Raw genomic sequence first — 24,700 nt, 5'->3', positions numbered from 1 at the left:
GCTATCCTTTAGAGGAGATATATATATATATATATATACACACACATATGTTTTTTGAGATGGAGTTTTTTATATATACATACATTTTTTGAGATGGAGTCTCACTCTTGCCGCCCAGGCTGCAGGCTGGAGTACAGTGGCACGATCTCGGCTCACTGGAACCTCCGCCTCCCAGGCTCAAGAGATTCTCCTGCCTCAGCCTTCTGAGTAGCTGGAATTACAGGCGAGCGCCACCACAACCGGCTCATTTTCGTATTTTTTTAGTAGAGACAGGGTATCATCATGTTAGCCAGGCTGGTCTGGACCTGCCTCAGCCTCCCAAAGTGCTGGGATTACAGGTGTGAGCCACCACGCCTGGGCTGAGGTCACTTTATATTTTTAGTTACTCTTCTATCACAGCTTAATAATTCCTTATACTCCATAATAACTCTAAGTTATTTTGTAATTTTTGTCCTCCTGACTGTATCCAGATTTATCTACCAGGGGTAACCACTTTTCCCCCTCAGCTGTAATTAATATTCTTGATTATAATCTACGTCGATACAGTCTAAGGTCATCCAGAACTTCCCAGATATAGGCACAAACAAGCTATAAGAGATTCAGATCAATTTATCTTTTCTAGGGGCAAAAGAATTCAAAGCATTTATAATGTACTAGAAAAATCACTAAGCAGTAGCATAATAATTTACAAAAGCAGAATGAATTGCAAGTTCCAGTTAATTAAGCTGGAATTAATTCAACTTCTATTTCAAAGTTCATAGTTGAAAAGCTCCATGGATTCCTCTGTTCTCCATTTCATTCAATTAAGGAGGCTGAAATTGTCAGGATTCTAAAGGAAACAGGGATAGAGAAAGCTTCCGGGGTTAGATGACATCAATATAGGTTAAGTAAGCAGTTTTATTTATGCCAAAACTAATATTGCTATGATGTAACTGGAGTTCCATTTACTTTCTCATTTACCAAGGGAACAACTGGGCATATTAGTAATAAACTAGGATAGAAAATTTAAGACACACCTGAAGGTATTATACTGTACTCAAATTCTTTAAACAAAGAAACAATGGTAAGTTAGAATAGCACCAGTTGTGTGTGCTTTACAAACAAAAGAAAGAAGAGGAAAAAAGAAAAAAACAAACCCCATTATATTTGAACTAGAGAGCAAATATGAGTTTGGAATATGAAGAGGAAAAATAATTTGGAACCCAATTAGGAAACTTCAGAAAGAAAGGACAGAAACCCTGTCCTTTGAAACACAGATGCATAAGAGACCGTGTCAATCAATTCATGGACTTGGCATAGAAGTGGTTTTCCTTGGGAACTATATTTACCATATTTGGGAAATTGAAAAATTATACTCCTTGAGAATTCTAAATTGCTTTATTTATCTATCCAAGGCCAGATCAGTGGTTTTCTGACATGGAAATATCCTATTCTACACTAAACAAGAGCTCCAAGCTTTATTGTGTGTTATTACTTGCAGTCACAGACAGGACAAAATAAAAACTGCCTTCTTGGCAAACTTCTATTTAATAGGGCTCCCCTAGTGCTCTGCCTTTAATGCAAATCACAAAATGCATCTCACTTTTCCCCAATCCCATGTTCAAGGTATGAAGGCCGCATCTTTCTTTCTTTTTTTTTTTTGAGACGGAGTTTTGCTCTTGTTGCCCACACTGGAGTGCAATGGCACACTCTCGGCTCACTTCAATCTCCACCCACCAGGTTCAAGTAATTCTCCTGCCTCAGCCTCCCGTGTAGCTGAGATTACAGACATGCGCCACCACACCCAGATAATTTTTGTATTTTTAGTAGAGACAAGATTTCTCCATGTTGGTCAGGCTGGTCTCGAACTCCTGACCTCAGGTGATCCACCCGCCTCGGCCTCCCAAAGTACTGGGATTGCAGGCTTGCGCCACCGCCCCCAGCCGCTGCACCTTTCTTATTAATCATTGATGCAATCTTGCCACCTACCCAGACAACTTCTAAATCACAGAATCAAGAGTAAAAGTTCTGTAATACAATACTATAGACAAATGGTATACAGTGCTATAAATTCTCCTCAGAAAATGAACAGTTTGGCAAATCAGACACTTGCTACATTAAAAATAATATGCATATCTCCTTAGTATGAAAAATATACAGGCAACATTTGGGCTCCGTGCTTACTGAGTTAAATCCTCTCATTCATATGTACAACACAAAACCATATCAGTCTGAGATTTCTGTTAGGTAGACATGTGTCCTAGCCCCTTTCCTCTGTTAAATTTTAAATACTGCAAAGGAACCATTTTCCCTGGGAGGCTCCCACATTTGGGATGAAGCTTTCTCTGCGGAATTTTGGCACCCTATTAATTAGTGGTTATGAGTGGGAGCTGCTCTCTCTCAGCAACTCCTATTCTGCCATCAGTCAAGTGTGATTCTGTAATAAATTTCCACGAAGCGAACTATTTCTGGTAATTCTCCCTAATTAACACCAGGCCTGCTAATAATACATCAGTACCTATGTGTTTCTGATATAACCAAGATCTTGTCTGAGAGTACTCAAAAAGGGAAACCACCAACCCAAATTAAGCTTTTGCTGGCAGAAGGATTTTATATGTAGTTCTGTAAGAAAACCTTTGATAATCTTATATTGGGGACATTTTGACTAGAAAACACTGAACGACAGGGAGGCTTGCTCTGGTTTGAGCACTGAATGGGGATTTATTGTGAACACACGGTTGAGACTTAAGCCTATAAATCTTGTACTGGATTACTGTTTCTTAACGAAGGAATGACAGATCTCTTATTTTGTCGGTGCATTTTAATGTGCAATGACGTGATTGATAGAAACCAAACAGCAGCTATTAAAATGTCAGATGCAGACTTGATGCCCTTAAAAGTTTGGCTTCTGGAGTTTAATATACTGTGAGCAAATAGACTTGAATTTCTCTGTTATTGCCAACATACAGCGTGCAACAGAAACATTTGTCTTAACTTTATACAGTTGGAAAAAAAATCTTAAACAAATAAACAAAGGAGAAAGAGGTGAGCCTACCTACTTATGGAACAGTTAGTTAATGAGATCAGGATGAGTTAAGCATCCCAATATCTAAAGCAAAATGTGGAAATGTGGATGATGATTTATGTTCTAATATAAAGTTTGATATGACAGGCCGTTCCAATACATCATTTCAGCAATAAATATTTTAAAAAGACATTAAAACTTATCTATTAATTCACAAGCAGTGGGTATATTCTACACGCACAGCATAAAAACGGAGAGAAGTATAATAAATGTGATAGTATTTTCAAATATTTTGTTTGAGACATTTTGATAAGCAAATATCACACTAGAAGGATTCTTCTGAGAATTATTACATCCAGTCCTAACCTATGAATATGGAACTTGATTTATTTTCCCGTGATGACTTGATGGAAACCACTTACCACCCAACAACAACAACAAACCAGAAGAGCTCATTTACAACAATGCAGTCATTTTATTTGTTGAGTATGTGCACATTATGGTATTACTATACTGATTATATTTCTCATGTGACTTTTAATTAGAAAATGTATCCAAAAGCAAAACAGCAGATATATACAAACCTAAAGAGACAGAAGATAGAGATGAACAGATAAGGCAAATTATACATTGAGAATCCAAATCCAATACCTTTAAACATTTGGGAAATTAGGGGGACAAATGGAAGACAGATCAAATTTGGGTAAAACTCTTCAGTATGTTTCCCTTGCTTTATGTCTGAGAAGGCTCTCCCTTCAACAGGGATGACTAAACTCCAAATACCACACAAATGTTAACAGAATACTAGGTTCACACTTGAACAGGGGTAAAGAAGAAATTATTTTATATAAAAGGGCTCCTGACATAGTACTGCTTGAAAATGGTACATTTTTGTTGTAGACTATTTTAAACATAATGCTACGTTAATATTTTGAAGGTTTGAACTGCTATTTCCATTTGTTTTTACACTGTGACCAAATGATTAGGTTCTAGTTTTAGATTCTAAACGTAATCTTAATTAATAAGAAATAAACATGATACTACAGTTATCCCATGGTACCCCTCTGGGCGACTGGTTCCAAGGACCCCCTAGGATACCAAAGTCCATGATGTTCAAGTCCCTTATATAAAATGGTGAAGGAATTGCCAAATATGCACATCCTACCATATACTTTAAATCATCTCTAGACTACTTATAATAACTAATACAATGTAAATGCTGTGTAAATAGCTGTTACACTATATTGTTTAAGAATTAATGACAAAAAAAGTTTGTACATGTTCAGTAAAGGCACAACCATTAATGTTTTTCCCCCAAATACTTTTGACCCACAGTTGATTGAATCACAGATGCGACACGGAGGACCACCTGTAGAAGCATAAGCAGGGGCTACTTTTTAGATTGCCTACTTCAGCAGGCAACATTCAGTCCATGTAAGTCCAGAGAAAGATTATAAATATGAACTTATCACCAGAAATTTTTAAATGGGAAATAAATCCAAGGAATTTTTAGTTAGGCATTATGATTTTCATCTATGTTATGCCAAGTACATTATTCCAAAATATACATCTAGAGAGACTAAAAGTAAATGCTCTATAGAGAATAAGTAATGATAAAAATGCTACTGACATAGAAAATTTATAATCAGAAAAATAAATATTCAGGGAGCCCACCAGAAGAATAAAGTGCTCTGCCAGTTATTAAAGGATTACTGCTGGTGAATTAAATATGGCATTCCCCACTGGAAATACAGAGATTCTTCTGGATTATGTTCAATATTTATTTCACAGGATTAACTGTTTTAGGAACAGATATAAAGCTTCGCCACGGAAGAGACAGACAAAATACAAAGACAAAAATGTTACATTAGGAAGCAACACTACCCTTTCAGGAATAAAATTTGGACAAATGCAACATTATGCTTCATGACAAATATGCAGAAAGAAAGGTCTAACAAAAATGATATCCTTAATGTAAGATAATGTTATTAGAAATCTGGGTCAAATAAAATTCTCTGAAGAAAACATCTAAATGCCATAGACTTATCAAATACTATCTTGACATATAACCTATGAAGACAAAACAAAAAAAAAAAAAGGAAAAAAACACACCAAACAAAACCATCAACTTATTTTGTATGCCATAATGTAAAAGACTGTAAAGATGTGACGTGTACATTATATGACAATGCACATTAGCCAGCGAGTCTTTTATAGGTGGTTTCAGCAGCAACGATAAATAATGCAGAATTCAGTTCCAGCACGTTGTTTCAAAAGAAATCTCCTGCCTCCTTGCAAGATGCAGGGTGAGGAGGTAGCTTGGGGTTGCTATTGGAGAAGTATTCAGTTTGCTACTTTGTGTCACCCCTTGCCATTCTTTTATCCCCAGTTAATTATTATCTGCATATAATATAAATCTGCTAGACCATAAATTAACAGCTTTCAGGACAGATGCCTTGAAAGTTCTTAGGGAGGTTAAACAAATATTGTAGCCTAAAACCTCCTCTATAACAAACATGCACACAATGGAAGTGATGTCGTAAGTGAGTGATGGGGCAGGAAGGACCTAGGGCTCTGTCTCAACTATAAAAGCACCTTGCCCCAAACAAATTTAAATTATAACTTAGGGAGTTCATGGTCTTTCACCCATTCTGGAAACAAAGAGAAAAACCAAATCAAATACCAAAACCTGTTTTCTCACTGGGCAAACAGCAACAGGATCCACAGTTTTACAATTGTTTCCCTGTCTCCATGTGGTAGCTACATAATTCTTTTCCCAAAGGAGGAAATCAAATAACAGGCCAATCTGAATTATTAAACTCCCCTCCCAACACTACCAAACCTCTGTGAATAAAAGCTTTCCAAACTTTGTGATCACATGTGAAATTGGTTCACTTATTATTGAGAGAAAACCACAAAAAGTCTGAATTTCATCACATCCTCAAGCCAATCTTTTAATTTTTAAAGGTAGAAGGAAAAAAAATGAAACAAAAAAATTATTCTGCAAAGAGAGCTCTCAACTCTTCACCAGCCAGTGGCAGAACTCAGAAACTGATTTAACTCGTTTATTATTTGAGAAGGGGGGAATGAAAAAACTGGGGGATACAATCTTCTGATTCACTATAGTTCCCAGCCACATTCTTTCCTATTTATTCTCTTTAAAGAGACAGAAAGCTGTTAGAGGCCAAAATTATTTAATTAAATCTTTGCCTTAGCATCAGGGAAGAGAAAAAATGGAATTTGCCTAATATAAGTGATGAAGCATACACAATGAATAGAAAGTCACATTTTAGTAAAAGGCAAAATTTGAGACTTATAAGCTATATGGTAGCTTATTTTTGGGTGCGGAAGAAATGAGAAAAGAATACAACATCTCTTACTGGCATGACACATTTTGATTAAAAAAAATCTCATTGCCCTTTCCTACTAGAATGATCCACTATAAGGCAAAAACAATATACAAGCAATTTTTTTTTTTTTTGAGACAGAGTCTTCCTCTGTCACCCAGGCTGAAGTGCAGTGGCATGATCTCAGCTCACTGCAACCTTTGCCTCTCAGGTTCAAGAAATTCTCGTGCCTCAGCCTCCCAAGTAGCTGGGACTACAGGCGCATGCCACTGCGTCTGGCTAATTTTTGTATTTTTAGTAGAGATGGGGTTTCACCATGTTGGCCAGGCTGGTTTCAAACTCTTGACCTCAGGTGATCCGCCCGCCTTGGCCTCCCCAAGTGCTGGGATTGCAGGTATGAGCCATTGCTTGTGCTGGTCTACAAGCAATTTAAAAAAACTGACACCTACTACTGATAAAATTCTCTGTTTAAAATCCTATTTACTATTTTAAAGATAAGTATTAGTTTTTTAAAAAATGATTCTCTTATTGATAAAATTAAAGGCATTTTCATTGCCTTTTGCAGATTTTCTTGTAACTACCTAACAAGGAAAGAAGGTATAATTATTTCAGATTGGATTATTTATTCTAAAATTAAATTCTTCACTAATTTATTCTAAGATGAATTTAATAGTCCATCAGGAAATTGGTTTTTATAATAGTTATTTTATGGGCATAAAATACAGGAAAAAGTAATAATAAATGCCAAACTGTCTCTTTACTTTACGAAGCCAAGTATTTCCTCAGACTTGGTTTTTAAAGCTGGAATTTATTCCTTCAGGGCCACTATGATTTTTCAAAACTCCATATAAATATTGAATCTAAAAATTAATTAGTAATTTTAATTTTCCTTTTTCTCTTCAAATTTCTTCTCTTCTCCTGAACTGTTGACTTTCAAAAATTCACAGAATGAGCATGTTTCTTACACAGTGGCTTGTCCTTCTTGGAGAAAAAGGTCTGACCTTCCAAACTTTCACAGCACACCTGAAAAAGAAGCATTATTTAAGAGGATATTATTTAAAAGGATATTACGCATTATTTAAGAGGATATTAACAGGATTTTATCAAGTATGCTGGAGAAGGAGAAAGTCATTTTTCCCCCAACGGATAATATGACAAAACACTTTAGTTGGTTATGTTAGAATCCCTAATATTTCACGATTACTATGACATTATAATCTTTCAGAAGCAATGAAAAATGGCTTTTTCCTAGAACGTTTTCTACTTTATAGAAAGCACTGAGCATCACTTTTCTTTATCCAGAGGGAAGATTTATTCCTAACTTAAAATTTAATATAGAAAGAGGGCCCATTAAATATATTGTATCTCCCCAAATTCTAAACAACATCTTAATTTTGCTTCGTGTTGTAGAGAACCAAAACATGACTCATTAGCTTTACCAAACCTTCCCAAGCCCAACATTAGCTTGCCCCCAAATACACAGGCACAGAATACCTGAGAACTTTTTTTTAAGGGGTGCCTTGTGTTCAAGCTGAGGCCTCTTTTTAGTTTCGTATGTAAAGACCCAGGTCAACAGCTGGCTGCTGCAGGGTTACACAGTCAGCTGACTATCTACATGTATAGCTTCCTGTTCTTCCTACTGCCTGTGTTAATTAAAATGCTCATGAACAGCTTTATTAAAGAAAAGGTAAATCTGCTAAAACCTTTGCTTTTTATAGACTTTATGAAGTCTAAGAGATGGATGAGGTAAACATGAGTTCAATGGTAATGTTTGGGGATATCATTAGGCTTCAATTAATATTACTTTTGCTCCCTTTGTACAATGGGTATTGAAAACTATAGCTATGTTAAATCTATTTTCAAAAATCAAACACCTGAACAGAGGCATTTTTAATGGATATTTACTTCCCACATTTAAAAACTATATATTTTAATCTCTGAATCTATCCTAATCATTAAACATAAAACCAAAAATATTAAAATATCAAATGAATAGGCAAATACTTTATTACATGTTTATTAGACTATAGTCTCAAAAAGAAAAGAATATCCAGGAGCTACTGCTGAGAAAAGAAATGAATCAGCATATAGTTTATTCCTAGTGTTAATTCAATAATAATTTTTATAATTGTTTATTTGTATTTTAAGAAGTACCTAACATTTCCAAAAACTACAAAAAACACTCTAGTAACAGAGGTTTTTTTTTTCTCTTTTTTTTTAAGTAAAGAAATCTTACTGTTTTAAGAAATACATAGCTTCTTATAGACAAAAACATATTAAAATTATATTTTCTCTAAGGACTAAGTATCTCACTGTTTGCCAAATCATTTCAAAAATGCCAAAAAATGTAATAAACAACTTTAAAAATTTACAAAAAAGTAAAAATATATATTTTTTAGGTTCGATGGACTGAAAGACATAAGAGCTGATATTTCCATTAAATACAAAAGCTAGAATTGGCTGTACTATACCCCTTTAATTAGGAAGTAAGACTTAACTTACTGAGCATACAAAGCAAGTGTCATGCCAGGTGTAGCCCAGAGCTTCCAGGAACATGTCACCAGCTTCTATGGGAAATTCACATCCATGGCATATAGTACCAAAGAGGGCATAATAATCTGTATTGAGGCAGGGCAGAGAGACATAATTTAAACACAATGAAGTTGTAGAATGATCGTTCCTAGAAGGCAGCAACAAAATCAGGATTAAATGAGATGCTAAAGATAAAGATAATTAGGAATTTGAAAAATCTCAGGAGATGGCATAATGTTTGGCTTGAAAGATACGTTTAGCATGTTTCAGGATTCCCTTGGTAAATATTATTTATGCAGCCTAACATTCTTGATTATAATTTTCCATGTAATACTTCTCACTTCTCTCCAACTACTTAATTGCCTAAATATGTATAAAGAAGAGCTGTTCTGGCCGGGCACAGTGACTCACACCTGTAATCCCAGCACTTTGGGAGGCTGAGGCAGGTGGATCATGAGGTAAAGAGATCAAGAGCATCCAGGCAAACATGGTTAAACCCTGTCACTACTAAAAATACAAAAATTAACTAGGTGTGGTGGCATGTGCCTATAGTCTCAGCTACTCAGGAGGCTGACGCGGAAGAATTGCTTGAACCCAGTAGAGGGAGGCTGAAGTGAGCCAAGATCGCACCACTGCATTCCAGCCTGGGCGACAGGGTGAGACTGTCGCAGGAAGGGGAGAAAAAAGAAGAAGAAGAACTGTTTTGTGACCAGTTATCAGTAGAAATAACTGTTCTGAAGAAATACAAAGGACTTCTAATAACTAGCAACAGTGAGACTAATGGACAGAGACCAGGAACAAATGTCTGATATTGGCAAATTTCACAGTGTATCTGACTTGGTCAAGAAAGAAAAAGAAACGTTACAGGAAACTTGCATGAATAAGTGCTATGACTGAATTTCTAGCTAGACTGTATCACAACAATATTAGCCACGATTTATTTTGCTGTATTTTCCTTTCAATTTTGTAACTTCATGTTGAAAACCCTTGCCCAGAAAAGATCATTTACTTGACGTAGACTACAGTTACAAGAATACGAACAGGATTTCCTTCTGAAGAAAGCAGTTTTGAGAAGATGTTTCTCTATTACTAAATTAGAATTTTCTTTCTTTCTTTTTTTTTCATTAGACAGACAGTCTCTCTCTGTCACCCAGGCTGGAGTGCAGTGGTGTGATAATAGTTCACTGCATCCTCCACCTCCTAGGCTCAAGCCATCCTCCTGTCACCATCTCCTGAGTAACTGAGCCTACAGACACATATCACCATGCCCAGCTAATTAAAAAAAAATTTTTATGTAGAGACAGGGTCTTGGTAGGCTGCCCGTGCTGGTTTTGAACTCACAGCCTCAAGTGATAATCCTGCCTTAGCCTCCCAAAGAACTGGGATTAAAGGCTTTGAGTCACTGTGTCTGGCCCTAATTTTCTTTCTTTTTTTTTTTTTTTTTTTTTTTTTTTTTTGAGACAGAGTCTCACTCTGTTGTCCAGGCTGAAGTGTAGTGGTGCAATCTTGGCTTACAGCAACCTCCGCCTCCCGGGTTCAAGCGATTCTCCTGCCTCACCCTCCCAAGTAGCTGGGACTACAAGAGAGGAGCCCATCACCATGACTGGTTAATTATTTGTGTATTTTTAGTAGAGACAGGGTTTTACCGTGTTGGCCAGGCTGGTTGCCCTAATTTTCTTTTAAGCCGCTCCTCTCACTACTGTGTTGACTCATGGTTCACCCTTTGGCCTTTGACATTGTCAGTCCAACCTCAGCTGGAGAGGAAGGCAGGCTACAATTTGCAACTCAATTCACCTTTCTTAGCAACCGTCAATCTTTAGTATTCCTTCACACCATTTGTCAGCATAGATCCATGCAGTCTACTGTGTGCCAGGCATTGTTCAAGGCACTGCAGGGGTACAGTGATGAAGAACACAGTTGAGGTTGCTTTCGTCATGGGACTCATATTCTCATTGGAAAGAGGATGTCATGATTTACTGAATTTAAGAAATAAGTAATTTCAGATTATCGTAAGTACCATGAAAAAAAGAAAACAGTAATTTAATATAAAATAATTGGGGGGCACTATGCTATTTAGGAAAATTAGAAAAGTCCTCTCTGAAGATGTAATAGTTGCAACGAAACGTGAAGAATAAAGAGAAATTGCCACAGAAAAGCTGACGAAGAACATTACAGTTAGAAGAAAGAGTAAGCACAAAAGCCCCAAGGAAGGAAGGATCTCAGCATGTTCAGAAAACGCCAAGGGGCTGGGTATGGGTAGAATCTGGTGACAGAAGGTAAGGTGGGAGGAGATGAGGATGGCAAAACAGGCCCTAGTAAGAAGTGTAATTTGACGGGGCATGGTAGCTTACGCCTACAATCCTAGCACTTTGGGAGGCTGAGGCAGGCGGATCACTTGAGGTCACGAGTTCTACAATATCCTGGCCAACATGGTGAAACCTTGTCTAAAGACAAAAATTAGCTGGGCGTGCTAGCAGGCACCTGTAATCCCAGCTACTCGGGAGGTAAGGCAGGAGAACTGCCTGAACCCGGGAGGTGGAGGTTGCAGGGAGCCGAGATCAGGCCACTGCACTCTGGCCTGGGTGACAGAGTGAGACTCTATCTCAAAAAAAAAAACCAAAGAGAAGTATAACTTTTTTTCTAGTGGAAGCCACTAAGGGGTTTAAGCTTGATCTAATTCACATTTTAAAAAAATATTACTATAGCTGCTTTGTGCCTGCTATTTGGAGGCTGGAAGGAATGGGAGCGGTGATTACCATTTAGGTGCTAATTACAATGACCAGACAAAGGGTGAAAGCAAGTTAGATTGAGTGACAGTTAAGATGGAGAGAAATAAATGAATATGATATACAATGGAGGTAGAACTGCCAGGATTTACTATTTAGATGGGATAAGGAAAGAACAAGGGAAAAAGAATCCAACGTGGTCTGAATGTTTTTGGCTAGTGGACGGTATTGAGATGGAAACTGGGTTCAGAAATGGTTTGGGTGGTTAAAAGAAAAAAAGAACAAAAACAGACCAAGTTGATTAAATGTGACATTTAAATAAATATTCAATAACATTTTTCCTCTTCTATAAGCAATTATTTGGTTTTTAAAATATGACTTCAAATACATTAAATATGGTATTAAGGCTACATAGTTTTATGTGTTTTGGCTAGATAGGGGCTACCTGCCAGTTAGTCAAAATGTTTTCCAAAGCTGCTAAAACAAACAAATCAAACTAAAAATAAAATATACAAAAAACCCCAGTTCTTTCTTCAGAAAAATTAAGTAGAATTACAAAATATTAAGCATTCTTCTTGAATCAAGGAAGGCAGCCTGTGGCCAACTTGTCCCCAAACAGCCCATGGGGTATTTCACTGGAATTTCTGGGGTTCCTGGGAGACAGTCTAGAATATACCCAGGTTGGTTCAAACTAAGGAGCTGAAAGGAAGATGAAAATAAGAGAATATTGAGTGGGCAAAGAAGGGCTGAATAATGATGATACAGCTTCAATTCAGAAGCCGACTGCTCCTTTAACTCCACTATTCTGGAATATCCCCTTCTTCTAGCACAGCACTTAGAATTTCAAGGTAGAATAAAACTCAGTAGTGAGAATGTGGTGGTAGTGAGTGAAGGCATGATAAGGAAAAATGTTTTATATTTTGAAACGTGTATGTGGTAGTAATATCTAAGGGCTATATTAATAAATAAATCTTATGAAAGTTCATGTACAGGCTTTGGGAAGGAAAAGGAAATGTTCTGAGTTTATGTGATAAGACAAATGTAGTAGATAGGTCCTTATAGCCTAGTTTATTAAAAACCATTTTACCACGGGAACAATCCAAGTCAGGATTACCTTCGCATTCAGTAAAAGTATCAAAGGATTTCAAGTTTATTTTCAAGGCAGTTGCCTTAAAGTGCAAATCAATATCATATTCTAAAGTGGAACATTTCTGATGTTTACAACCACTCAAAATTCACTACTGGACTACAAGAAGTGGCCTTAAGGTACAAGATTTGGTAGAACTTGTATCCATAAATTATTGGGAATTCAAGCAAAATATTTTTCCTACTAAGTAATGCTTACATTCTCAATTATTATAATAAAGTTGTGAATATCTGTTTTGAAAAAGTCACATTAAAAATTCTACATAAGGCCAGGCATGGTGGGTCATGCCTGTAATCCTGGTACTTTGGGAGGCTGAGGCAGGTGGATCACCTGAGGTCAGGAGTTCGAGACCAGCCTGGCCAACATGATGAATCTTTGTCTCTACTAAAAATACAAAATTAGTTGGGCATGGTGGCGTATGCCTGTAATCCCAGCTACTTGGGAGGCTGAGGCAGAAGAATTACTTGAACCTGGAAGGCAGAGGCTGCAGTGAGCCGAGATCGCACCATTGCACTCCAGTCTGGGCAACAGGAGCGAGACTCCATCTCAAAAGAAAAAAAATCTACATGGTTTTTTCTATATGTTTAGAGTAATATTAAATGCTCCCCAAATAATTAAGAAAATGACTTTGCCTAACATTTTTTTGAACTTTATAGTCATATATGGGTTAATGTTTTACCTTTATTCAAATTTCAAGAAACAAATGGCTCCCTGATCTTACCAGTCTCACAGTAGGGTTCACCATCCTCCAAGTGAAAAACATTGTTCCGAATGGGATTTCCACAGGCTACACACACGAAACAGGAAACATGCCAAGTTTGTTTCAACGCATTGATGACTTCCTGTTACAGAAAGGTAATTAGATGTTAAAAAAGAAGACAATAAATACATAAATGTTTATTCTAATATCTGTACCAGTATATCCCTGTAAAGCTAATCCAAAGTAGGCACACATACTTCATTTTTGTCTTGAGCTTTCCCTCAAAGTAGCAGGATACATAAGAACAGACTCACAAATCATCGAAACTGATGCATGTTTAGATGCGTGTTCTTCACAAATGCCAATCAATAAATTTAAATAATGACCACTATGTTATTTATACATTATACACACAGTGAATAAAGTAAGCATATTTCATAAGTGCTTACTACAAAACTTTCTGCTTCCTCTCAGAGGGTGCCAGGAAACATTAACTTACAAAGGTTTTATGGTATTATCTGCAAAAGTTCTGAAGGAAAGAGGAAGCATTTAAAAATTAAAACAAACATATACTTTGGTGTATTCTAGAAGCAATAATATAATCAGTGTAATCCAATCAGTTTAACAAGGGTTTAGGCTTTCATAAATTAGTTATGACAGCCCTAAAGCACAGACTCAAATGAGTATCTAAAACTTGGAACATAAAGCATGGATTCTAGTCAACAATGGCCCAATGGTTAAATATACCAAGCTATAAAGTTTTGGGCCAGATATTAATGAGTAAAGAGGTTCTGGGGAGCTGGTTTTACCAAAAATCATTTCTATGGATTGAGAGAAAGATGGAACCATTAAAATATTTTTTCATGAATAATTAATACTCTTTCTAAATATTTATCACAAAAAAGAGAATGTTATACATAAAGCATGGTTACAGTTTTGTAAATGAATTACTTATAAAGAGCAAACTGGAATAAAACACACTATAAGGTTAATAGTAATTATCTGTGATTATTAAATATTTACGTCATTTAAATTTATTCTTTACATTTTTTTGTTTTATTGTTCTTGAGTGAACTGCTTTCTTTTATAAAAAAGAAACAGCCAGGTACGGTGGCTCATGTCTGTAATCCCAGCACTTTGGGAGGCCGAGTCGGGTAGATCACAAGATCAGGAGATTGAGGCCAGCCTGACCAACATGGTGAAACACCATCTCTATTAAAAATACAAAAAAATTAGCTGGGCATGGTGGTGCGCGCCTGTAATCTGAGGCAGGAGAATCACTTGAACCCGGGAGGCAGAGGTTGCAGTGAGCTGAGATCATGCCACTGCACTCCAGCCTGGAGGACAGAGTGAGACTTCATCTCAAAAAGAAATATATATATATATATACACACACACACACACACACACACATTATATGTATATTTGTATATGTGTGTGTGTACATATGTATATATATGTGCATATATATATACAGAGATAGATATAGACATAGAATTATTAGCCATAGAAAACTTTATAGTTCACTACTGAAGGATAATGGGAAGAAACACATATTTAGATGCAAAAAAATCACCATGAACATATATAGATGTACATTGAATCAAGCCATTTCCCAAGGCTTCCAGAGTATTCTTCCCTTTCTACTCTTCTTCTTTTTTTTTAAATTGTACTTTAGGTTCTGGGGTACATGTGCAGATCATACAGGATTGTTGCATAGGTACACACATGGCAATGTGGTTTGCTGCCTCCATTTCCCTGTCACCTACATCTGGCATTTTTCCCCATGTTATCTCTCCCTGACCTCCCCGCAACCCCGCTGTCCCTCCCTTGGCTCCCACCCAACAGATCCCAGTGTGTGATGCTCCCCTCCCTGTGTCCATGTGTTCTCATTGTTCAACACCCGCCTATGAGCGAGAACATGCGGTGTTTGATTTTCTGTTTGTCACTTTGCTGAGAATGATGGTTTCCAGATTCATCCATGTCCCTATGAAGGACACGAACTCATCATTTTTTATGGCTGCATAGTATTCCATGGTATATATGTGCCACATTTTCCTTGTCTAGTCTATCGTCGATGGGCATTTGGGTTGGTTCCAGGTCTTTGCTACTGTAAACAGTGCCGCTACAAACATACATGTGCATGTATCTTTGTAATAGAATGATTTATAATCCTTTGGGTATATACTCAGTAATGGGATTGCTGCATCAAATGGAATTTCTACTGCTAGATCCTTGAGAAAGTGCCACACTGTCTTCTACAATGGTTGAACTAATTTACACTACCACCAACAGTATAAAAGTGTTCCTATTTCTCCACATCCTCTCCAGCATCTGTGGTCTCCAGATTTTTTAATGACTGCCATTCTAACTGGCGTGAGGTGGTATCTCAATGTGGTTTTGATTTGCATTTCTCTAATAATCAGTGATGATGAACATTTTTCCACTTGATTCTTTGCCTCATATATGTCTTCTTTTGAAAAGTGTCTGTTTATATCCTTCTCCCACTTTTGGATGGGTTTGTTTGCTTTTTTCTTATAAATCTGTTTTAGTTCTTTGTAGGTTCTGGATATTAGCCCTTTGTCAGATGGGTAGATTGCAAAAATTTTTTCCCATTCTGTTGGTTGCTGGTTCACTCTAATGATTGTTTCTTTTGCTGTACAGAAGCTCTGGAGTTTCATTAGGTACGATTTGTCTATTTTGACTTTTGTTGCCAATACTTTTGGTGGTTTAGTCATGAAGTCCTTGCCTATGCCTATGTCCTGAATGGTTTTGCCTAGGTTTTCTTCTAGGGTTTTTATGGTATTAGGTTTTACTATCCCCATCAAACTACCAATGACCTTCTTCACAGAACTGGAAAAAACCACCTTAAACTTCATATGGAACCAAAAGAAAGCCTGCATAGCCAGATAATCCTAAGCAAAAAGAACAAAGCTGGAGGCATCACGCTACCTGATTTCAAGCTATACTACAAAGCTACAGTAATCGAAACAGCATGGTACTGGTACCAAAACAGAGATATAGACCAATGGAACAGAACAGAGGCCTGGGAGGCAATGCCACACATCTATAACCATCTGATCTTTGACAAACCTGACAAAAACAAGCAATGGGGAACGGATTCCCTGTTTAATAAATGATGTTGGGAAAACTGGCTGACAGTGTGCAGAAAGCAGAAACTGGACCCCTTCCTGAGACCTTACACTAAAATTAACTCCAGATGGATTAAGACTTAAACCCTTTCTATTCTTGAGACAAATCTTTCTTTAACAAGTAATCAAATAACTAAAACACCATCTACACAAGCTATCAAAGTTCTGGTTTATCTCCAAAGCAATAAGTATGAGATTTCCATTTCTTAGCACTTTATTTGGTTCTAAGACACTAACTTCACTTTGTTTTATTATTCTAGCATTCATAGAACATCTTGATACACCAAAACATTCTGAATATTTCATTAATTATTTGTTATTACTTGGGAAGGTACAGTCTGAACCATTCCACTTTTTTGTTCCCAACATACTACACAAATTAATAATCTAGAAATATTTCAGGTGGCATATTTATAATTTTAAGTGTCTTCTAAGTTTTAGACACATTTAAGGATATCCTAAGAGATAACTTAAGACTACACAATAATGCATACTAACTATTCTCTCAATTAATAAGAGAGTTTCATTATCATATTTTCACATAGAGAGTGTATTAGAGCTCAGTAGGACCATTTCCAACTTTTGTGTGAAGCCACATATTTTGGCTTCTTCTGAAATCATATTCCAGCTCCTTGTCACCCATAAAGTATGCCTAACTCTTACTTTATAATTGCAAACTAGGTATTCCAGAGCAAGAAATTCATGTATTCATCATTATTTATTATATACTGTATCTGATGCCTAAATTACTCCTTTTTTGCAAAAAAAGGAAAAAAAATTATTTTTCCATCACATGTGCACCCTCATAAAACTGAGGTTATATTTTTAAACATTATATGTATTCAAGAAAAATATATCATTTATAAACCTCATGTTTTATATATTTCATGAAATCAGTGTCCTGTGCTTGAACTCTGACAAGTGGGGAAATACTGCCCTTATAAAAGCTATGGAATTTAATTTAAAACAGTGAAGGTGTCAGTTCTGAGAACTCAGCTGTGTGTGGTCCTATGTGACCTCTTCATTCCTAAGCAAACAGTGTCCTGTTGAGGAAGCACACCCACAGTAAATTATTTTTCCCCCACAGTGGCTAGTCTTTCGCCAGACAAGTCAGCACTCAGTGAGACAAAACCAAAGACAACCTAACCCCATGAGTCCGATATATTTCCACAGAGCTCTATTTAGTTTTGCTTTACAATAATAAATAGTGATAAAAGCAGAGAGGGCATAAAGCAAGAAGAAAATAAAAAGTTAAAATGATAGAAGAGTTTCATATCAAAAAATTATTCTACTTTAAAACTCAGTAAGAAAAAAAAAAAAAAAAAAAAAACATTTCCAATACTTACTCCAAGGATCTTCCTTTGGCATCTACCACACTCAGGAGCGAAGAATTTCTCATAGCAAAGCTCACAATACAGGGCTCCTTTTTCCTCTACAAATCCAATGTAGGCCATTGTATTTTTGCAGTGAGCGCAGTTAAATTCCTCCGGGTGCCAAGATTTCCCCAGTGCCACTAAGAATGGTCCTCTGACAGAAGAAAAAGAAGTCAACTAAGTTTGAGAATAAAAGTTTCCAGAGTTAGCCTCGATAGAACCTCTTTTATGCACTGTCCAGTCAATTAAATACTTGCTCAATTTTCCTCCTTAAGGACAGAACTCACGGGTGTTGGGTGTTGTAAATTCATATTGGGACTCTGCATTTATGTGAAGAGAAAAGGGGAGAGGAGTACTTAAGGGATTCCTTCAAGAAAGGGTATTTCCCACCCATTTTTCTGTCTTAAGGGAATTTGATATGTTTCATTGAGCTTAAATGAACCAATCTGTCTGCATCATGAAGACTGAGAATGAGGACGTTAACTGTGACTGTGACAACATGAAACAACCAGAAAAGAAAAGGTGGTTTAGGTAGAGAAGAGACTTTGACATTTCTATAAAAGAAACAAACAAAGATTTCAATTTGGTAAGTTGAAGTGCTAAAAATAGTAAGAATTATTGCCTGAGATAATTTCTCTTCCCCACACATTGTTTCATATAATTATTTCTCAACTTTACTAAACACATCAAATCCTCACCCTCCAAAATGTCTACAGAAACTGTAAACTAGATATTACAGATTGTCCGAAACTACTAGGAAAGGTTTTGTTTCATTCAAATATGACTATTTTCAAAAATTTGATCTTATTGTGGTAAGAACCCTTAAAACGAGATCCACTCACTTAACAGATTTTTTTGAGAAGAAGTCTCGCTCTATCACCCAGGCTGGAGAGCAGTGGCACGATCTTGGCTCACTGCTACATCCGCCTCAGGTGCAAGTGATTCTCCTGCCTCAGCTTCCCGAGCAGCTGGGACTACAGGCATGTGCCGCCACGCCCAGATAATTTTTTGTATTTTTAGTAGAGATTAGGTTTCACCATGTTGGCCAGGATGGTCTCAATCTCTTGATCTTGTGATCTGCGTGCCTCAGCTTCCCAAAGTGCTGGATTACTTGCAGTGAGCCACCTCACCTGGCCACTTAACAGGTTTTTAAGAGTACAATGTAATATATTGTTAGCGATGGACACAATGTTGTACAGCAGATCTCTAGAACTGATTCATCTTGCATAACTGAAATTTTATACCCACTGTGCACCAACTTCCCTCTCCCCGTTCCCCAACATGACTGAGTTTTAACACACATTTGTATCAAGGTAACAAATGTTTGTAAAAAGAGTTTTTCCCCCCATTAAATACTATATGGTCATGAACTGATAAGATGGGCTTGGTTTGCTGGGCAGAAATCCATTATGAATCCTTATCTAGTCATGAAGCCTGCAGAGACTAACCATTCTAGCCTCTGCAACATACTTTTCAGTAGCTATATCACACAATTTATATTCATAGAGAGGCTTTACCTCCAAGGCACTTTTACACTTATCTAATTTGTCCATGCAACATTCCTGTGAGATAGACCAGGACAGTTATTACGAATTCAGTTTAACAGATGGAGAAGCCAAGGTACAGAATGTTCAAAAGATATGACAAATATAAAATCACTGACTGAGCCAAGGCCAGAAGCTGAATTTCCTAATTTCTAGTATGCCGCTCTAGTCAACTGATACTCTGCCTTTGACCTCATTAACATCACTTATCAGCCCTAGGCGACCATATGGTAATTATTAGTAAGCATCAGACACCAGACTTCTAGGCAGATTATTAACAGGAGAAGACACAGCAATGTGTATCACAAAATCACAGCATTTTTAAACTTCTGACAGTAACATAAACCTTGCTATTCAATAACTATCTCCCACTGTAAATTCTTTGTCAACATATTGATGTTTACTCAGAATCACTACCTAATTCTGCAAGAGTCACAAAAGGAGAAAAGAAATTTTTTATGTGGGGTATAAGAGGGTATTTACTTCCCCCACTTTTTGTTAACTTGTTTCTTATTAATAACATGATGCCATTTTACATAAGCTAGTACATACAATTCTCTCTCTTTTTTTGTAGATAAAGTGGATTTATTCAATTGAACAATAAGAGATAATTTTAAATAAAGTTTTAAGCAGAAAATATCCAACAAGAATGCAAAACTTAATCCTAGTACAAGAATAGTTGTACTATACTACAAGAATATAAATCCATGGGGTATATTATTTTCTTAGGACTGCCATAAAAAATTGCCACAACCTTAGCAAAACAACAAAAATTTACTTCCTCACAATTCTGGAAGATCAAAGTCTGAAATCAAGGTTTCAACAGGGTGGTGCTCCCTTCAAAGGCCCTAGGAGAGAATTCTTTCCTTTTCTCTCCTAGGTTCCCGTGGATTCAGGTATTTCTTGACTCATGGCCACATTGCTCCATTCTCTACCTCCAGGGTCACATTGCCTCTTTTATATATGTCTTCTCATCTATGTATCTGTCCCTAGTGTTCCTGAGGCTCTCTCTTATAAGGGTACACATGGTTGCATTTGGGGCCCACCCAGATAATTCTGTATAAGCTCCTCCTTTCAAGAGCTTTAGTTTAATCACATTTTTGGACATGCAAAGTGATTGAGATAAGCAGTTTATTATTATTATTTTTAAAACTTTAGGGTACCATAATTTTGTTATGACTAATAAGGAATCCCTTTGTGTTTATTAATTCCTGCCAGAAAAGAAAGGGCCATCGATGACCTATTCTGTAATCGAGTATCTTAAATTTGGTAAGTGGGCTGTCATTTTTAACTGACTAATAACAATCCTACTCAACAACTTCATTCATCTAATTTTCTCAGTGTATATTTGGCAAGTAGTATATCAGCAAAGATAAACCAGGAGTCACACTGCTCAACGCCAGACAAAGTTTGACGAGTGACCTGCGCTTGTCTGCCAGGTGGGTAACCGGTTATATATGCATGAAAAATCTTCCAGACTCAATTTACTGTGACCATAACACAGGGTATGGTAGAGCTTTGGGGTTTCATGCTACTATCTGGCTGCACATTGAAAAAGACTCAAAACCATTTACTAGGGTGAGTTTTTTACTAGGGCCCATCTTTAGCTCATCCATAAGGCTGGAGGACTCTTGAGGCTAGTATTCTTATTTGGCTTCTCAATTTTCGAAGTCAATCCAACTTCAAACTGCATTCTGTCAAGCATAAGTGTTGGTATGTACCTGGAACAAAATGAAAATCTCTGCTCCTGGAACATGTCTATTGGTGCTATCAAATATTTGACAAAGTTCATCTGAGAAAAAAAGACATTTAAGAACAACTGATCAAGGAAAATACATTCCATTTGCCAGATTTTCTAAAATATGTGTTGAGTTCAAGTCAGCTCAACAGAAAACTGGGTTCTGTGAATCACAGCATATTGGGCCTGCTGCACCCCACAGGATTATTCCTTTTATGAATGGTGTTTCTTGTGATACATCAGCTTGTATAACAGTTGTTACAGGACAGAGCTCTATGAAATTCACCCTTGCTCTTCCTGCAGGTTGTTGCTGGAGTGTTGTTAAATCACCCAGCATCATTTTCACATTGACTCATTCAGAGAAATTCCTCTCTGATTTCTGTAGCAAGAACTGTTATGCTTTTTCTCAGCAATAGTCTTTTTTTTTTTTTTTTTGAGATGGAGTCTCACTCTGTTGCCTGGGCTGGAGTGCAGTTGTACGATCTTGGCTCACTGCAACCTCCACCTCCTAGGTTCAAGTGATTCTCCTGCCTCAGCCTCCCGAGTAGCTGAGATTACAGGTGCGTGCCACCACGCCCAGCTAATTTTTTGTATTTTTAGTAGAGACGGGGTTTCACCATGTTGGCCAGGCTTGTCTTAAACTCCTGACCTCGTGATTTGCCCACCTTGGCCTCTCAAAGTGCTGGGATTACAGGCGTGAGCCACCGTGCCCAGCCAGCAATAGTCTTATTTTTATCTTACTGCAAATCGCAAAACTACCTTTCATTTTTTGTAGACTGCTAGAAGGCCAAAAGCCAAATTGACAGTGTAACCAGAGGCAAGTAGGCAGGTCATTATTCGAGTACTGTCCAGTCTCGATGTTAGGTTCATTTTTCACAAGTCCACCCATGAATTTCATTCTTTTTCCCCTTTTGTAATTTATAAGATTATCTTATATTTCACATATCCTTGAAAATATTTTTAAAAACTTACTGGGATATAGTTCACTATAAATACATAAACTAAAACTATCATCCATTAAAAGGATGACTTTAAAATATTTCATTACTTCCTTTCAAATAGCAAAAGGAATGTCAGACAGTAAAGAAATTCCCTCTGTACCTTTAAAAAAAACAAGTTGAAAATGACTCTTACTCCTGTCAGATCTCCTTTCTTAAACAAGCATGCTCAGGGCAACTACTGGCCTAACTTGATACTTCTTGGCTATCCTGAAAGAACATCTTTCCCCACCAATGACCTTGAAATTATGCATAGATCAAACAATGAAATAAATCTCTTACATATAGCAAAGTGTTCTCCTCTCTGTGTCAGCAAAGACTAATTTAACAAATTCATTAACACAGGATTAGCACTAAAGAAGTTCTTCTTGTTCCACGTAGGATTGGGTTTCCCTTTGTGACCAGGAATGACAGGCTCAGATAGCTGCAGAGTGGAATTAAGTATTCAGCTATCTCTTCTAGTACTCGATGTCCTGTGAGGCCTTACTAAGTACATGATAACTGACAAATGTAGGGAAAAGAGGGACTTAAAGCATTTGATTGGAGAGACAAGAGCTATGGCATGAAACTTTTCACCCTGTTTATCTTCTGTGAGACCTACCCCAAAAAGGAGGTCAGGTGAGGGAAGGAAAGAAAAGGTAGGGAAGGATGTTAAGGAAGAGTTGAGAGAAAAAGAAAAGCTTACAAACACAAAGGTGAAAAGAACTGCAGATTTCAACAGGCACAACCTAACTGGGATTTAGCTTCAAAATCGGATGCTTATTTTTTGCTTCCCTTTGTTATTTATTGTCATAATAACCCCACTGATAGAAATTAACTTTTCCATATACATGCAGATCAAGGAAATATCAGAGAAATCAGCCAACTTTTCTAAGATCATATGGATGACAAACTAACTGTAAAACTGGAATTTTTCAAAGCCCAACCAAAACAGATTTTATTAGACCGAAAATTACTGCATCAACAGAAGTCAGTAACAAAAGTCTCCCGATGCTATAAAAAACGAGGGATGTGCTCAAGAGTAAAAAAGGAATCTGATATTCTGCTTAGTTAGATACACTAATACAAATGTGCAAACTACTTTTATATTTTGTATCTGTCTACATAAAGGGAGAGGCTGGCATGAGCAAAGGGCAAAAGAACAACACAGCCACAGGAACAACTTGAAATAGAAACAAGATAATTGGGAGAAACTGCATATATATACATTCACAAACACACACACAAACACAAGCAGGAAGGGAGTAAAAGAGAATCAAACACACAGTGACTATCGTCTTAGATACTCAAAACTGCAGATATTAACAATCTTTCCTAAAATTTGGAAACACTGTATTTGTCACTCTTAATTCTTCATTTCCAGTGGATTATACCCAAACTTCCCAATTTGGAACATTAAAAAAAAATAATTCTTTCATTGAATATTATCTTTAATTTGTAGTCCTTTAACATACTACATTTAAAGGGTTGTGAGGCCACCTATAGTTTTATATTTGAAAAGCATAAATGACTTGCTTCTCAAAAATGAATGCACAGGTAAAATGAGTTTAAATAGTGAATAAAGAGAACAAGTTCTAAGGAGGTGACGTCAATTGACAACTTTTTAAAAGTCTACTGGATACAATTATAGTCAAATCTTTTTATTGAGATTATTATAAAATCTTGCAAAGCAAGATAAATGTAATTCAATAATAAGACAAGTGAGATATAATTTCAATTTGGCAACACTAATATGCATTCTAAAAATATTTAAAAGTTCATCTAGCAATTGAACAAAAATTTACTAAATGCAATATGTGCTAAGCACTATCCTAGAAAAAGGAAATCTGGCAGGAACAAAGCCACCCCCCCAAAAAAAACCCTGCTTGCATGGAACTTATAATAACTAAAGTAGGACAGGGAGACAAGATAAATAAATAAAATACATGGCATGTTAGATATTAAAGGCTGAGAAGAAAAATAAAGCAGGGAAGGCAGACAGGAAGACGGTATATATGGGTAATAGTGATGAAACGAGAGAATTTAAATAGGTGACCAGGAACACTCTGATATTTGAGTAAAGACCCTCTCCATGAGAGTGGAAACACTCTGATATTTGAGTAAAGACCCTCTCCATGAGAGTGGGTAGAACCTGTGACCAAGATAGGGTATCACTCCTGTGATTAAATAACTAAATACCAAAAAGGATTGTGCAGATACAATTACATCCCCCTAGGCCGGGTGCAGTGGCTCACACCTGCAATCCCAGCACTTTGGGAGGTCGAGGTGGGTGGATCCCCTGAGATCAGGAGTTCGAGACCAGAATGGCCCAAATAGTGAAACCCTGTCTCTACTAAAAATACAAAAAATTAGCTGGGCGCATGCCTATAGTCCCAGTTCCTCAGGAGGCTGAGGCAGGAGAATTGCTTGAACCTAGGAGGCAGAGGTTGCAGTGAGCAG

General features: G+C 36.9%; 1 protein-coding gene across 11 annotated transcripts in view; it reads right to left on the bottom strand.

The window, feature by feature from the left end:
* Nucleotides 1-3,456: 3,456 nt before the first annotated feature.
* The window catches only part of PDLIM5 (PDZ and LIM domain 5), a 206,859-nt gene continuing 185,615 nt past the window's right edge, over nt 3,457-24,700 (bottom strand). For all 11 annotated transcript variants that reach the window (XM_017542411.1, XM_037743427.1, XM_037743428.1 and 8 more), the window contains 4 exons: nt 17,955-18,135; nt 13,478-13,598; nt 8,854-8,969; nt 3,457-7,374 (listed from right to left, as the gene is read on the bottom strand). In XM_017542411.1, coding sequence (XP_017397900.1) covers nt 7,285-7,374; nt 8,854-8,969; nt 13,478-13,598; nt 17,955-18,135 — 508 coding nt within the window. In that variant the 3' untranslated portion in view covers nt 3,457-7,284. The remainder of the gene's footprint in view (nt 7,375-8,853; nt 8,970-13,477; nt 13,599-17,954; nt 18,136-24,700) is intronic.

The sequence above is a fragment of the Cebus imitator genome, unplaced genomic scaffold, assembly GCF_001604975.1.
Source record: "Cebus imitator isolate Cc_AM_T3 unplaced genomic scaffold, Cebus_imitator-1.0 Scaffold144, whole genome shotgun sequence".
NCBI lineage: Eukaryota > Metazoa > Chordata > Mammalia > Primates > Cebidae > Cebus > Cebus imitator.
Note: the sequence above shows the minus strand (reverse complement) of the source record. Positions and strands in the feature narration are given on the sequence as shown.